The 13,004-nt window shown below is 41.8% G+C and overlaps 2 protein-coding genes across 2 annotated transcripts; one reads left to right on the top strand and one right to left on the bottom strand.

The window, feature by feature from the left end:
• The first annotated feature begins 766 nt into the window (after positions 1–766).
• On the top strand, positions 767–2,557 carry LOC127364307 (chymotrypsin-like elastase family member 3B). The gene is made up of 7 exons (XM_051401769.1): positions 767–911; positions 1,005–1,176; positions 1,296–1,421; positions 1,705–1,841; positions 1,987–2,129; positions 2,217–2,369; positions 2,487–2,557. The coding sequence occupies exons 1-7, from the start codon at positions 872–874 to the stop codon at positions 2,502–2,504; spliced, it is 789 nt and encodes a 262-aa protein (XP_051257729.1). The 5' UTR covers positions 767–871; the 3' UTR covers positions 2,505–2,557.
• wrnip1 (WRN helicase interacting protein 1) lies at positions 2,536–12,924 on the bottom strand. The gene is made up of 7 exons (XM_051400944.1): positions 12,286–12,924; positions 10,886–11,080; positions 9,795–10,033; positions 8,773–8,993; positions 4,828–4,983; positions 3,968–4,047; positions 2,536–3,328 (listed from the first exon to the last, which is right to left on the bottom strand). Exons 1-7 carry the CDS (start codon positions 12,922–12,924, stop codon positions 3,047–3,049), a joined length of 1,812 nt encoding a protein of 603 aa, XP_051256904.1. The 3' UTR covers positions 2,536–3,046.
• Positions 12,925–13,004: the final 80 nt, after the last annotated feature.

The following is a 13,004-nucleotide window of genomic DNA, read 5'->3' as shown; positions in this document are numbered from 1 at the left end:
CCCTGTATCACTTAAAAAGGCCAACAATACCCTGACCTGTGACTTTCGAATTCCTGCACCTCTAATTCCCTGAGTTTTTCCCACATCATCTCTCTCTCTCTGTCCCATACCTCCTACAACTCAAAACTACATGTTCCACTGACTCTTCTTCCCGACATCCCTCACACAACCCTGTCTGATGTTTCCCTACCATTTTCAGTGTTTTGTTTAGTTCACAGTGTCTCAATCTTAACCCTAATATTACGGTGTCCTCTCTCCTGTGTCTGCTGTCTACCCAAGTATCTTTCAAACTCTTTTGAATTTTATAAAAAAAATGCCTCCATTTCCCTTCTCTGTCCCATCTTTTTTTTTGCCACATTTGGTTGTTTTTTCCCCCAGATTACATGTTTAACCTCTGCTTTGCTGATAGTAATGTGCATTTCCCTTTTGCCAATTCACACTCTATTCTCACCCTATTAAGATATGAAGGCACACAATACTTCCCCCATACCAAACGCCTTAATTTAATTAAATTAAATTTAACATTTATTTGAAGTAGTGCTGTTTTAAGGGATTACATAGTTCCTCTGCCTAAACTATAGCTAAAAATGTTTGGGCCCAGCGTAAGATTAAAACAATCTTAATTTTTTGTGGGGCCTTAAATGGAGCAACATGTGGACACATTATAAGGTGTTAAAACTTGTGTTATTGGTATGTCTCAATCTGCACATACAATTTTTTACTGTAAAGTTTTCGGCTGTTATCTAACTTCTTTGTTGGTACACAGCAGTTTTGCCACCTGGGAAATGTGAGGAACACTCCCAGGCTGTGTCTGGACTGGTTCCTATAAATAGCTCTGCATGATGAGCCAGGTTGTCTGGACGAATAAGAGATGGAACTGGTACTGCTCCTCCTCCTGGTTGTTACAACTGGTGAGTTCACATTAAACACACTTTTACAGGAATTAATATATGAAGTTAGACATTCTCAGTTTGCCTTTGGTTCTGTCTCTCACTATGTTGAAGTGTCTGGGTGTGGTGTACCCAGCTACCAGCCCAACACCAGCCGTGTGGTGAATGGGGAAGAAGCCCGTCCATACAGCTGGCCGTGGCAGATTTCTCTGGAGTCTTTCTTCCCCACTTGTGGAGGAACTCTTATTGCTCCTAACTGGGTCTTGACTGCTGCACACTGCATCACGTGAGGAAGTTACTGTAGTTTTAAAACCGAAGCAAATGGCATGCAGGCTTCCTCTTATTATGTTTTTTTTTCTTTGCCACAGTCACATAAATCATAAAGATTTTTATTTTCAAATCCAGATTCCACACGTACAGGGTGGTTCTTGCTGAGCATGACATGAAAAAGGAGGAAGGTCCTGAACAGTCCATTATGGTGGCTAAAATGTTCATCCATCCCAAATGGAACAGCAACTGTGTGTCTTGTGGGTAAGTTATTAACCCTTCTCAAAATAACCACTCCAGTGTTTTAGATCTGTTGTGGATTACTAACAAAGTAAATGTGTCCTTGAAAAAGGTGCCTATACCCTGAGAGTTTCTGTTGAACAGCAGCTGAGCAAATAGAAGTCCTTTAAATGTAAATTAATACATATTCACCTGTAGAGAAGAAAAAACAGCCCCTGTGCAGTTTTGTAGTGCACAGTGTTATGTATGCAATTAAAAATATGTAATTACTCTCACATTTCATTCTTTGTTTCATCCTGTTATGCAGGAATGACATTGCCCTGCTTAAGCTGGAGAAAAGCGCTGTTATCAACGACAAGGTTCAGCTGGCTTGCCTACCACAGCAGGGTGATACTCTCGCCCACAACCAGCCCTGCTACGTCACAGGCTGGGGTCGTCTCTCCTGTAAGACCTGCCGCCAAAGTCTGCCATCACCCGGCTCATGTCATCTCATGTCGTACTCCGTTGCATAAATCTAAATATTTCATGGCACTGCAATCTGTATCACGTATTATTCAAATGCACAATTATTATGTAATTTTCTCTTTAGCTGGTGGTCCTCAGGCAACTACACTACAGCAGGCCCTACTCCCTGTGGTGGGTCACAGTGTCTGTAGTCAGAATGACTGGTGGGGTAGCTCAGCAAAGACAACAATGATCTGCGCAGGAGGAGAGAGCAAGTCAGCATGCCATGTGAGTTACAGCCACCACAATTCCATGCCTTGGGTGAAGCAAACAATACTATTTTCCATTGCTCCAACATCTTAAATTATCTTCCAGGGTGACTCTGGAGGCCCTCTGAACTGTAAGGGCAGGGATGGTAAATGGTATGTACAAGGAGTGACTAGTTTTGTGGATGGACGGGGCTGTAATACCCCTCAGAAGCCCACAATGTTTACCCGTGTGGCCTCTTTCATCCCCTGGATCAGTGAGGTGAGAGAAGCCACATAAATAGAAACAAGTAACCAGAATCACTTTACATGAAGACATATAGTAAATATAGTCTTTTTGTGAAATGTACAAACTTAATCTTGTGTTATTTCCCCTCAGACCATGGCCCAAAACTGAAGAAGTTGCCACAACTGAAGAAATGACTGAATAAACTATATAATGACACTTTATATTAGAATATCTGTCTTGTATTTCATCAAAATATATACAGATTATAACATAAAGAAACAAACATTTTAATCAGTTTAAACAATATTTGAAAATGTTACAAGAACAGAACAAAAATAAACCAACAAATGTATTTAACATGGTAAACATTTAAGTATCTATTATGGGAATACAAAGCCATACAGTGCACATTTATGTTTTTTATTTGAAAAGATGAATGACTTCATTATGAACATCTAGAGGTAAATTAACTGTATATAGTGTGTTTCTCCTTTATAAAATATTCAAAAACAATAGACTAAAGTCAAATTGTAGATAAATTTGAACATGACATGATGCTTAACTCCTAACTATAAGTTTTAATTTGGATCAGCAGCTACATAAAACTTACATTATATCCCCAAACTGATCATTTAGCAGATTGTTTTCATTCAGCCGCCTTGATTTTTAAACCTAATACAACGAGCTGCGTCAGTCATTACAACAGATCCTCATGGGTCTGAAGGTGTCCAGGTGAAGAAGTTGATTCCTCGCAGCTCATCAGGTAAGTAATCCTGCTCCACGGAGCCACTGAAGGCTGGGTTGTATTTGTAGCCTTTAGCGTAGCCCAGTTGTTTCATCAACTTGGTGGGGGCGTTGCGAAGGTGCAGGGGGACCGGAGGCAGAGGGCCTTTGTGGTTCCTCAGACAGGCCTTCACATTGGCATAGGCCTTGTAGATCTGCACAGACTTGGGTGCCCGTGCCAGATAGACTGCACACTGAGCCAGGATCACCTGTTGACCAGCGGGTGAAACAAAGATATAACTGCTCTAGCTCATTGTGTCATCTCTGTCAACATGTGTGTGAAACCTGGAATCAGCCAATTCATTCTTAAATTATGCCTAAAAACCTACTTTGAGGTCTCAATGACCTTTGACCTTTGAAACACCAATTCAGTTTATGACCAACTGTGAAATATAGATAAATCTATAACATTTCCCCTTCTGTTCGTGACAGAAAGTGTTTTTCCAGGATATTTTGACGTCACAGGGAAGTTGACCTTTGACCTTTAGGGTAAAGAAAAAAACCATGACTTCATTGTTGTATTCCACTGAACTGACCTGTGGGAAATTTTGTCATAGTTGCCGCATCAATTCTTGAGCTATGACTAAAAGTGTGTTTGTCTAGGACTGTTTGCCAGTTTGTGGTCACTGTGAACTTTGACCTTGAGTCAAAAGTGTCACCAATTCATTGTCTGACCACTTGTGAAAAAACATCAATTCTGGCCAAAAACTCATTTTGTGAGATCATGGTGACCTTAACCTTTGAATGCCAAATTCTAGAAAGCTCATCCTGACATTCAACATAAAAATCAGGTTGAAGTGTCTTGATTGAAGACTCTAAACCATCACTGATTGGTCAGGTAGGCCTACCTCACATTCAGGCATCCCGATGAAGTGGCATGCTTGGAAGGCGGACACAGCCTGAGGAAGAGCAGAGGGATCTGCCATACCTGAGAGAGAGAGAGAGAGAGAGAGACGGAGGTCATCCAGTCAGACTGCATTAAAAGATTTATTTTCTTGCTCAAAATCTTCTCTTTGTCATTTCCCTGTGTGTATATATAAAATTAAATGTATTTCCTGTAAAGAAATAGTACAAGGTGTCCATGGTCTCATATAGTGTTCTCATATGATGGTATAATAAGTAGTTAGTCAGAAAATATTTTAAGTCTTTGGGTTGATGTGACCAAATGACCAGAAATTATTTTTTATTTTATATTTACTTTTCAAAACAATGTTCAAAATTGCTTTTACTGTAAATTGAAAATTGTTGTAACGAGTACATACGTGTAATAAATAACCAACAAATACACATTTCACATTGTAAAACTACATATGTAAGTCTAACAGAATAAAAAAGAATAAAAATGTATTAATAAACTAACAGAAAGAACCAAAGGTTTCAAACAGTAAATTAATTAAATGTACTTTAAAAGTTTAGAAATCTATCACAAAAGACATAATATAATAACAAAAATAAATTTCATAAAGCCAGCAGTCACCTTTAGTTATGAGCTGGGATTTATTAACAATCACCAGGCCGCTGTCTGAAGAAGACAGTCTTCACTCTGGCTCAAATGAAGCTACTGTTTTAATGATGTAAGCAGAGGCACAACCGAGGAAAGCTACACACGTGATCAGTAAAAGAGTGCCAGCTGCACATTTAATGATAACAATCCAGTGAGTGATCAAAAATAATTAAAAGAGATGATGTATTTGATAATTTTACGTACCAACATCCTCACTGGCAAAGCGGACCAGTCTGCGAGCCACATAGAGAGGATCCTCACCGCCCTCCAGCATGCGGCCCAGCCAGTAGAGAGACGCATTCTCATCGGAGCCTCTCATAGACTTATGTAACGCTGAGATACAGTTGTAATGCTCTTCACCTTTGAGTGACACGCACAAATTAACACATTAACACATGTAGCAAGACAAAACACCTCATTCTTCATGTGGCCTGTTATTAATCATTCATTTTCACAATGGTCTGAAGAAATACACAAATACATAGGAACAAAAAAAAATCTGACCATATGAAGCCATAATGCAGGGAAGAATTTTGTCTCCGTTAAGGTCATTAGTCAAGCTGGGAGACAGTTTCATCACCCAGGGAACAGTAAATCTCAGTCTTTGGGACAGCTGATGTGTTATGTAACAGGACAAGGTGGAGGACTGATGAAAGACTGAACGTTATGTTATCCATGGATACTCAGGGAGAGGGGTAGGGTGGGAAAGTGTAAATAATTGGAGTGGCTGAAACTATAGTAGGAAGAAAGAGTAAATAAAAATGTTTATATAAATGTTTATATCAGTTAGGTATTGCAGTCAAGAAAATACCAAATTATAGAACTAAGAACTTTCTAGTTTTATGGATGTACAGCACACCAATCTTTATCAGAGTCATAGTTTAATATGTAATTTTGTAGTGGGGCTCTCCTTACGTGTGTGTACTGTAATACCCACACACACATTATACTCCTAAGCAACCATAAGCACGGCTATAAACACCCCCAGGTTACATGCATTGTTGTTTTTTTCCCCCCCTCTTATCATTCAGTGCACTTCATATGATAGCCCCGTGACAGGATAGTGATCACAGTTTCTGGGAAGCAATATGAGAGGGCTGTTAAAACCTTGTGTTATTTATATGTTATTTAAAGTGAAGGCAGGTGTTACACTGAACCTGCTGAGAGGATTAAACAATGTGGATTTGTGAAATATGTAGCAATGTGTTAATGTGCAGGAATCCTGTTGTAGTGTGTGTAGTGTCTGACACACCCCCCTTTACTAATCCTAAAACCTGTGTCAATTTTATGTTCAATGAGTGGTCATTCAAGATAAACATAAATAGGGCGTATTTCAAGGGCATAAATCAAATCAAATTCCCTTAATAATTTCACTGAATGACCTATTGATGAGCTAAATGAGCTATTTGAGAATAAATTTTTGATATAAAGTCAGAAAAAAATTATTTTGCACCTGCTTACCGAAAAGTAAGCCAGTAATTAGGAGCCAAATTTGTATTTCTCAATCTAAGCCAACATTGGTTGCACTTAAATAATAACAGAAAAATGCGAAGGTGCTTTATTATAAATATTTGTTACTGGGTGTTTTGGTAAATCTAGAGCAATTTTAGTATAATTAACTAAACGTAAACAAAAACTCAAACTAGGTGTTAAAAAACATCTGCAATGAAAATAAAAACTTTAAAAAAGACTTTTAAAAACCCAAATATTGTGCACTTACAAAATTAACTAAAATAAAGTAAAACTATGCAGGACATGTTTTTAGTTGCAGTCTTTATCAATTTGGTGACATTTGTCAACACAACAAGCATGAGGAGGCCCCTGACAAATACCTACCATATTATAATAAAAACTAAACTAGACAAGCACACCCACTCTGGAAACTAACTCAGAATCAGAATTCTGTTTATTGCCAAGTAGGTTTTTACACCTACAAGGAATGTGACCTGGTGCAGATTGCAGCCGATCACCTTCTCAGCAGATCAAATGATACGCTGCAGTCTGCCCTTGTCCTTGGCAGTGGCAGCAGCGTACCAGATGGTGATGGAAGAGGTGAGGATAGACTCGATGATGGCGGTGTAGAAGTGCAGCATCATCATCTTTGGCAGGTTGAACTTCCCCAGATGCCGCAGGAAGTACATCCTCTGCTGGGCTTTCTAACTCAGCTCCCACTTGAGGTCCTGGGTAATGATGGTACCCAGGAAGTGGATGGACACCACAGAGTCAACTGGGGAATCACACAGGATGATGGGGGCGGGTGCGGATGGGTTCTTCCTGAAGTCCACAACCATCTCCACTGTTTTCAGAGCGTTTAACTCCGGGTAGTTCTGGCTGCACCAGGTCACCAGATGGTCAATCTCCCATCTGTTGGCAGTCTCCATCAGAGATGAGCCCAATGAGGGAGGTGTCCTCCGCAAACTTCAAGAGCCTGACGGACTGGTGATTGGAGGTGCAGCTGTTGGTGTACAGGGAGAAGAGCAGAGGAAAAAGAATGCAGCCTTGGGGGGATCCAGTGCTGATGGTCTTGGAGTCAGAGACATTTTTCCCCAGCTTCAGGTGCTGTTTCCTGTCAGACAGGAAGTCTGTGATCTACCTGCAGGTTGAGTCAGGCACAGTGAGCTGGGAGAGCTTGTCCTGTAGCAGAGCAGGGATGATGGTGTTAAACGCAGAGCTGAAGGCCACAAACAGGATCCTGGCATAGGTTCCTGGGGAGTCCAGATGCTGGAGGGTGAAGTGCAGGGCCATGTTTACTGCGTCGTCAACAGACCTGTTGGCTCTGTAGGCAAACTGCAGGGGATCCAGGAGTGGGTCCATAATGGCTTTGAGGTGGGAAAGCACAAGGTGCCCAAAAGACTTCATGACCACAGACGTGAGGGCAACAGGTCTGTAGTCATTGAGTCCTGTGGTCCTTACTTTTTTGGAGACAGGGATGATGGTGGATTCTTTGAAGCAGGCTGGCACATGACATGTCTCCAATGAGGTGTTGAAGATGTCCGTGAACACCGGAGACAGCTGGTCAGCACAGTGCTTCAGGTTGGATGGAGAGAGAGAGTCTGATCTGGCTGCTTTGCGGGGCCTCAGAGCCTGTTGACGTCCCTCTCTTGGAGAGTCGTCACTGTGGTGGAGGAGAAGGGATTCACAGAGTTGTGGAGTTGTGAAGTGGCCTCGGCTCCTGCTGAGCTGGGGTGGAGGGACTGGTGAGGTGGGGCTGGTGAGGGGTGTCACGGGAGATGGTGTCAGGACTGCTCCTTTGTCTGTCGAAGTGACAGTAGAACTTATTCAGCTTGTTTGCTAGACGCAAGTCGTTGATGGAGTGGGGGGTTTTAGGTTTGTAGTTGGTTATCTGTCTGAGCTGAGAACTGATGTTGAAGTTTAGAGTATTGACGTTTAGCTTCTCTCAGCGCCTTGCTAAACTTGTACTTTGACTCCTTAAACCTGTCCCTGTCCCCACTCCTGAACGCTTGCTCCTTCTGTAACTGTAACTGAATGAGTTTGGCTGTGAACCAGGGTTTGTCATTGTTATAACTCACCCTGGTGCATGATGGTACACAGCAGTCCTCACAGAAGCTGATGTATGACGTCACAGCCTCTGTGTACTCATCCAGACTGTTGGTAGTACTTGAACACATCCCAGTCAGTGGAGTCCAAACATGCCTGAAGGTCCTCTGCAGCGTCACTGGTCCACTGTTTTGATGTCCTCACAAAAAGTTTACAGGGCTTTCATTTCTGCCTGTATGAAGGAATCAGGTGGACCATGATGTGGTCAGAGAGGCCCAGTGCGGCGCGGGGGACGGCGTGATAAGCTCTGCTGACCGTAGTGTAACAGTGATCAAGTGTGTTCTTCTCACTGGTCGTCATTTAATAAATTGTTTTTTGGGGAGTTTGTGGGTGAGGTTTCCTTTGTTAAAGTCACCAAGGACAATAACTAAGGAGTCTGGGTTAGTCCGCTCCACACACAGTATCTGGTCGGCGAGCGTGCGCTGTGCTTCCTGCACGTTGGCCTGCGGTGGAATGTAAACACTGACCAGAAACTATAATAATTCTGATCTAGGGTGCCCCGAAGTTGCACTTGGCACCTCTCAGATCATTGGAGACCCAGGTGTCAGCCAAAAACTGTAACAATGATAAAATAAGTACATTTGGGCTTACCGGCTTTATCATAAAGAATATGGGACCTCTGGAGTCCTTCCTTGATGTGCACCTCCTTCACAAGTATTTCATCAGAACCATCTGGCCCGAACTGGTTGGGCCGGACTGAGCTCACCTGAGCCTGAACAGCCAGCTGCAGACTATTGAGCCCTGTTCTTGCATCACCATCACAAAGATAGGCTATGGTGTCCAGAGCTTTTTGTTCAATGAAAATCTTGGGCCTAGGGAAATAATAACATAGATTGGATATACTTTATCAGCGTCAATACATTTAAATATAGTCAGTTAAATAAATAGAATGTTTTTCATGACAAGTATTTCTACTCACTGCAGACTTATCGTATTACATGAATTCAAAGATACACAGTCAGATAAGTGTTTGTTAGGAATCCACCAAAGAAATCAGACATATACATCACTTCTTATCATCCTCCTCTCGGACTGTCAGAACAAGCCCTCTGAGGGTTGCCGCTGTTTTTAGCTCATCAGAACCCCAAACAACTCGAATGGTGAAAAACTCGACCCAAGGATGGCTGTCTTCAAGTATAAAACAGGAAGCATCATCAATATCTCTGGTGTCTGCCTTGATGCTGGTACTTCAGCAATGTTCAGTATGCTCTGATAACTGCTAGATAAAAGTGATCCAACTTCATTCTGGTTTAAACCCTGAGTTAGCTGGCTAACCCTTTAATCTCTCTATGGGTTACAGGCCCAGATTCCAGAGCATCCCAAACAATACATCTGACACAAACATTTGATTATACTTGTCGAGTTTGTCATCACGCAGCATCTGCAGCCAGCAGTTAACATCTGTCTCACTGTCTACAACTCATATGCAAATTATTTTCTGTCAACATATCAGACCAGAGCAAAGCAGAGGGGATTGCTGCGGCTCCAACAACTACTAGTACACTCCTCCCATATATTACCTAACTGAACCCACTAATTCAGGACCAGAGGATTTCGAGACACCTGGTCATGATGTGTGACACAGAGGGCTCAGTCCCCAGGGGACCACTTACTCGTATCCATCTGATCGCTCTTCATCTTTGGGATTTGCTGGATCTCGTTCCAGGACTCTGATCCCCAGCGTGGCCACAGCCCTGTCCAGGATCGAGCCCATAGCCTCCACAGATAGCTTCTCTAGAACCAGAACCCTGCACCTGCTCAGCAGGGCGGCATTCACCTGGAAGGACGGATTTTCTGTGGTTGCCCCGATCAGAGTTACCGTCCCGCACTCCACGTGAGGAAGGAAGGTATCCTGCAGAGAGGGAAAAGAAAAATATATGGACCATATCTGAAACATATCAAGAGTAAGAATTTGTTTCCCTACCATAATGCTTCAGCGGTTTGTTTGCCTACCCGACTGACAAAACTAACATTACTTAACAGCTCATTAAGCCTGACTGAGCTTCCTTGCAAGCTGACATAGGGACTGTAACACAAGACTCCACACAGCCTAAGAATTATATTTAACAGCCAGTGATTGTTTTTTTGTTAATAAATAACTGAAAAATAATTTGTGCTACACAGTTTTAGAAACAGAATGGAATATATTTCATCTTCTACTGTCTCACAAACAATAATATTGTTTCCAAGAATCAAACAAAGGCTCTCGTTGGGTATTGTTTGAGAGGGCTTCAACTGAGTGTTTATTTTGAGTGAGCACATTCTCATAACGGAGCAGTAAAGACAGGTTATACCCAGGCTAACATGCAAACTGTCCAGTTATTCCTGCAAACAAAGAGGGAATCATATTATAAAACAGTCCAACTAATAAACCCCCTTATAACCACAAAATGTCCTTTTTACACTGTGGTGGTTCCAGTCTTTATGCTAAGCTAAGTTAAGCATCTCCTGGCTGTAGCTTCATATTTAACTTACTTCTTCTGCTCTAAATTTCAACAAGAAAGCACATTTCTCAAAGTGGTGAACTATTTCTTTGAGCTATTTGACACAGAAATTGAGGAGAAACACCAGCTTGACAAACTGTATTATTAAAAACCAGTGTCATCATTCTGCTTTAATAGTAATTTTAAACACCGGCTGGACTGAGGTGCAGTTTACAGTACAAACACTGATCAGCGCACATCTTTCCAGCTCAGTACTGCACCTGTTGGGATTTGTTAAAGCGGTGAATCTCATCAATGAACAGGATGGTCTTCCTCTTGCACAGTCGGATCTCATTCTGTGCCTGCTTGATGACCTCTCGGACGTCATTGGTGGACGCGCTGGTGGCAGACAGAGAGACAAAACGAGCTGTTCCCTTCTTTTTACTGGTGCTGGCAATAATATGAGCTAGAGTGGTCTGAAAGACATCAACACATACAGAGTCATTTGATTAAAACATAAGCAGCACCTTGTGGAATCTAAACGGTCCCAGAAAGAAACCAAAACCAACATCACCCTACAAAAGCAAAAAACAGTAAATCCATATAACAAGCTCCAAAAATAACCCTTCAGTTATGAAACCTGAACGCTCTAAGACAACTGAAAGAAGGAGTTAAGGAGGTAAAGTGTTAATAAAGCATGTTGGCAAAGTTGAAGTATGGCAAGCTGCTGTATGACAATCCACCCTAGTAGCTTGGCATACCTAAGAAGTCATTAACATGCAGTATTCTGGTCCGACAAACAACAGTTGCAAGCACCAACCTGGCAGCCATGGAAGTAATAACTTACTCGTTCAACATGCTGTAAAAGTTTCAACTCTCACTTTATCAAGTCCAAAAGAGCAAAGAGCAATATCAATCTATGTTCAGAGAGCATGCAATATCTTTAATTTTAGTTGAAAAATAACAAAAAACAGGAAACTAGTATTATGGGATATTTTCTTATGGAAAGGGTGCTTCTTTATTCTTTAAATGTCCTTTTTTTTGCTTGGAGATACTATTACTGGCAGAAAGTGTATATAGGAACTACTTGTTGTAGCAATATCGTGCTGAAGTGATACATTGATTGTGAACATTTTAACTTTGTCTTTTATCTAATATTAATCTTTGAAGTAATTTATCATGAAAAACAGTCAGTGGTTCCTGCTTCTCTTTTTTCGGTTTTGTATTATTGTAAATTAAGTTTCTTTTGGCTTTTAAACTCTTAGATGTCTAATTGTGGCGGACACTTTTTCCCACACCTATCAAACATTTTATAGACTAAATGATCTATATTGTAAGTGTCTAATATTTTTCATAATTAGACAATTAGTCTTAAAAAAAACAACCTTTTTCTACTTTTTTGTTTCTTATAATAAAAAAATCTCAACATTTCTTAACAATTAAACAGCTTTAACACCTCCTTTTCCCTTTTTCTCCCTGTTATATTCCCACTCCACCACTTTCTCTTCATCAGCAAGAGAAGTGATTCAAATATAACTCAACATTTAAATAATTCTCATTGATAATAGTGACTAATAGTTCTGGGGTCCGCCAAGGGGGGGGGTGTACATACTACCTACTGCATATAAAACAGAAGGAAAATGCACTGAGGGTAGAGGATGCTGCCTCTCTTCCACCCCACCTTTCCGCATCCCGGCGGTCCCCACAGGATCAGGGACGGTATTTCCTGGGTCTCCAGGAGCGAGCGGAGGAGTGTTTCCTGGCCTACAACTTTATTTTGACCAAAGTATTCATCCAGTGTGTTCGGTCTCATAATCTCCGCCAGAGGCTTGTCTATCGTTAGCAGCCTCCGCGGTGATACATCGTTTGATGTCTTCACAGCCTGTCCGTTTGAGCCACATGGTCGGCTCTTCATAGTCTCAGTACCCGCCGGTCCGGGCTCCGCCTCGCTCGGCAAATTACGCTTAATTCCTTTGTTGACAGCAGCGACAGCGGGTTGTTTACTTGAAAACAACCCACCCCGTTCACTTTGAACTTTACTCTTGTTCTGAAACATAGAAAATACCGCAGAGGACGGCGTGCCGGAGGAGGCGCGGGCCTCGGTTGTGTTGTCAGTGGAGCTGGGTGCCACAGCCTCCGCACTAATGCGAGATTTCTTTAATGGAGGTTCGCTTTCGTCTGCGGTCGGCGGACTGCTGTCGGTGACGCTTTTGAGCAGACACACGTCGAGGTGTCCATTAATTGTGGCAGGGGGGAAGTCTTTAAAACAAACGGGACATTGCACCGAGTCCGCTGCTGTAGCTGTCATCTCGTGCGCCATGTTAATTCCCGCGAAACTTTTGCCCTTTAATCACGTGACCAAACACTGACTTGAGATCAAGCATTGGGAAATTGTTTTTG

Source organism: Dicentrarchus labrax, unplaced genomic scaffold (assembly GCF_905237075.1).
Source record: "Dicentrarchus labrax unplaced genomic scaffold, dlabrax2021, whole genome shotgun sequence".
NCBI lineage: Eukaryota > Metazoa > Chordata > Actinopteri > Moronidae > Dicentrarchus > Dicentrarchus labrax.
Note: the sequence above shows the minus strand (reverse complement) of the source record. Positions and strands in the feature narration are given on the sequence as shown.